This window comes from Engraulis encrasicolus, chromosome 3 (assembly GCF_034702125.1).
Source record: "Engraulis encrasicolus isolate BLACKSEA-1 chromosome 3, IST_EnEncr_1.0, whole genome shotgun sequence".
NCBI lineage: Eukaryota > Metazoa > Chordata > Actinopteri > Clupeiformes > Engraulidae > Engraulis > Engraulis encrasicolus.
The window spans coordinates 12,615,422-12,617,921 of NC_085859.1; the positions used below are offsets into that span (position 1 = coordinate 12,615,422).

The window sequence follows — 2,500 nt, forward strand, 5'->3', positions numbered from 1 at the left end:
GTGTGTTCATTTCCTATGCTATTCAATTTCATGACAATTAATAATATAATGTTGCTGAGGGCTTTAAACGTATTGACTTATTGGCGAGACAGGAAATCATCTCCTCGGGGGGAAAAAGTCCAAAATCAGATGTCACACGTCCCCCCCTGCGATGTCTCCCCACCCCTCCATGCGACTCACTTCGAGAAACTCTGGCCTAATGGTTAAGGAGTTGGTCTCATAATAAGAAAGTGTCACGCTTGAATACTGTACCGGCAGAGTTGTATGTAGAAGTGTTTGTAGAAGTGGTTTCAACTACGTAATATCATACAACTAGTGCTGTAATTACCTCTGCAAGAGTATTTTACTTCTACTTTATACTAACTACTGTATGTGGGTGCAAATGTGGGCGCTCTCCAGTACCCTCAGCCATGCCCTTGAGAAACGCACCTAACCTCCAAGGACTGCAACTAATACCCTCTACCTAAAATAGGTAAGTCGCTTTGAAAAAAGTGTCAGCTATTAAGTTTAGTGTCATATAGTGGCTGGAAGCAGACTGATCAGCCAAGATCATATCACTTCAAGTTTTCCGTCATTTGATTTAGGAGAGCCTCTGTGAATGGCCATTTCCTGTAATGAGCTGAGAGGAGCAAAAGCACGTGTGGACATCATTATGTCCTGCACACAGAAAAGGTCCTCAAGTGGATAGCTGAGCCTTCAAATTCATCCAGAAAATAGACACAGCTCATCTGAAAGTAAGAAACTTGAGAGATTCTGCCCACAATGCACATTTTCTCTTTTTTGAAGCATTATGAATAAACCCTTGAGATTATTTGAGAGGAAAATCCATAGTTGGCCATTAACTACTAGTTCTACCTTTATTTTGGCAAGAAAGCACTTCTAAATTTGAATTTAAAAGAGATGGGGGAAAGGGGGGCATGAAAGGAGTGAATAAAGGGGGAAACTCTCAGGGGATGAGTTGCAGGGGAACATTGGAAGCCATATTGAAAAGCAACGTTGTTTGAGGATGTTGGTCAGGGCTGGGGAGTGTGTCATGGGGACTCACTAATTTGACGCCCTTTCGGTACTGATCTCTTAAGTCATACAACCCTAACCTTAACCCTAAACCATAACCCTAACCCTAACCTTAACCCTAAACCTAACCCTAACCCTAAAATCGCTTGTTTGAAATGTTTGATTACCATGTGACGTAAGACATCAGTACCGAAAGGGCGTCAAACTAGTGGGTCCCGTCTGTCATGGCTCAGTGGGCTAAGAAACTGTACCATACGCAAGTCCGGAGACCAGGGCTCCAGTCGGACCCAAAGTCATTTCCTGATCTTTCCCACATCTCTCTCCCACCCATTTTCTGTCAGTCTGTCTCACGGTTCTGTCCAAAAAAAGGCTAAAAATAAAGACAAAAATAGATGTTGGTTGTTGGACATACTACTAGTCCAAGGTAACCAAATGGACAGCTTGATGTTGCATTTGTAAAAAATGTAACCCCTTAACTCAGAGCCTCTGTTATAACCTTATTTTCACTAAAATGGTACTGATGAAGTCTTAATCGGTTACCAAAGAGTCCCTGCATTGTCAAAGCAATGCTGTTATGAAGTAGTTGAGTGTTTTCCGCAAAGAGTGAACAGGCCCATCTGCAGTAAGAGGCTACTCAGAGCAAGGGAGTTACACCAAAAAGAAGGGGAAGAAAATAAACACACGGCCAGAGGTAGATCAAAGTAAAAGGAAAATAAAAACAAAGTGCAAAAAGGGGTGTTTTAAAATTGCTGACTGCTAGCTGATGAGCATTTAAGTGGTGTAACTAATGAGATGAAAGTTTTGGCAATCTGGCACATGGGTGCTTTGATGGTACAACAACTAATACACAAAGACAATTGCACACTAACATCTACATACACGTGATAGTTTAACAACTGATACATGTCTACAAACACATGCATACTACATCTACATCTACGTACACATGGCCAATATACTGTAGGTCACTAACCATAAGGTTTGTAAATGCATGTACACACACACACACACACATACACACGCACACGCACACGCACACACACACACACACACACACACACACACACACACACACACACACACACACACACACACACACACACACACACACACACACACACACACACAGGAACGACTTTAATGTTGACCTATATCGGATGACATGAGGGCAGATTCTAGAAGCTGTGCTTGTGGCGTGATCTTTCTGATGCTAATTTCTGTTGCCCTTTGAACACATGGATGAAAGCGCAACCCTTTCCTCACACAAGCCCACAAACAAATGCAATCACTTTGTACAGCCCAGTAAAGCTGAGAGTCACACCAACACATACACAAAAGGGCGACACATGCACGCACACACGCACACACACGCACGCACGCACGCACGCACGCACGCACGCACGCACGCACGCACGCACGCACGCACGCACGCACGCATGCACGCACGCACGCACACACACACACACACACACACACACACACACAC

At 43.8% G+C, this 2,500-nt stretch overlaps 1 protein-coding gene across 1 annotated transcript in view; it reads right to left on the reverse strand.

Moving 5' to 3' along the window:
• Positions 1 to 2,500, reverse strand: part of LOC134446545 (transmembrane protein 132D-like) — a 156,974-nt gene that overhangs the window by 47,469 nt on the left and 107,005 nt on the right. The window contains exon 3 of the mRNA XM_063195909.1: positions 2,311 to 2,322. Coding sequence (XP_063051979.1) covers positions 2,311 to 2,322 — 12 coding nt within the window. The remainder of the gene's footprint in view (positions 1 to 2,310; positions 2,323 to 2,500) is intronic.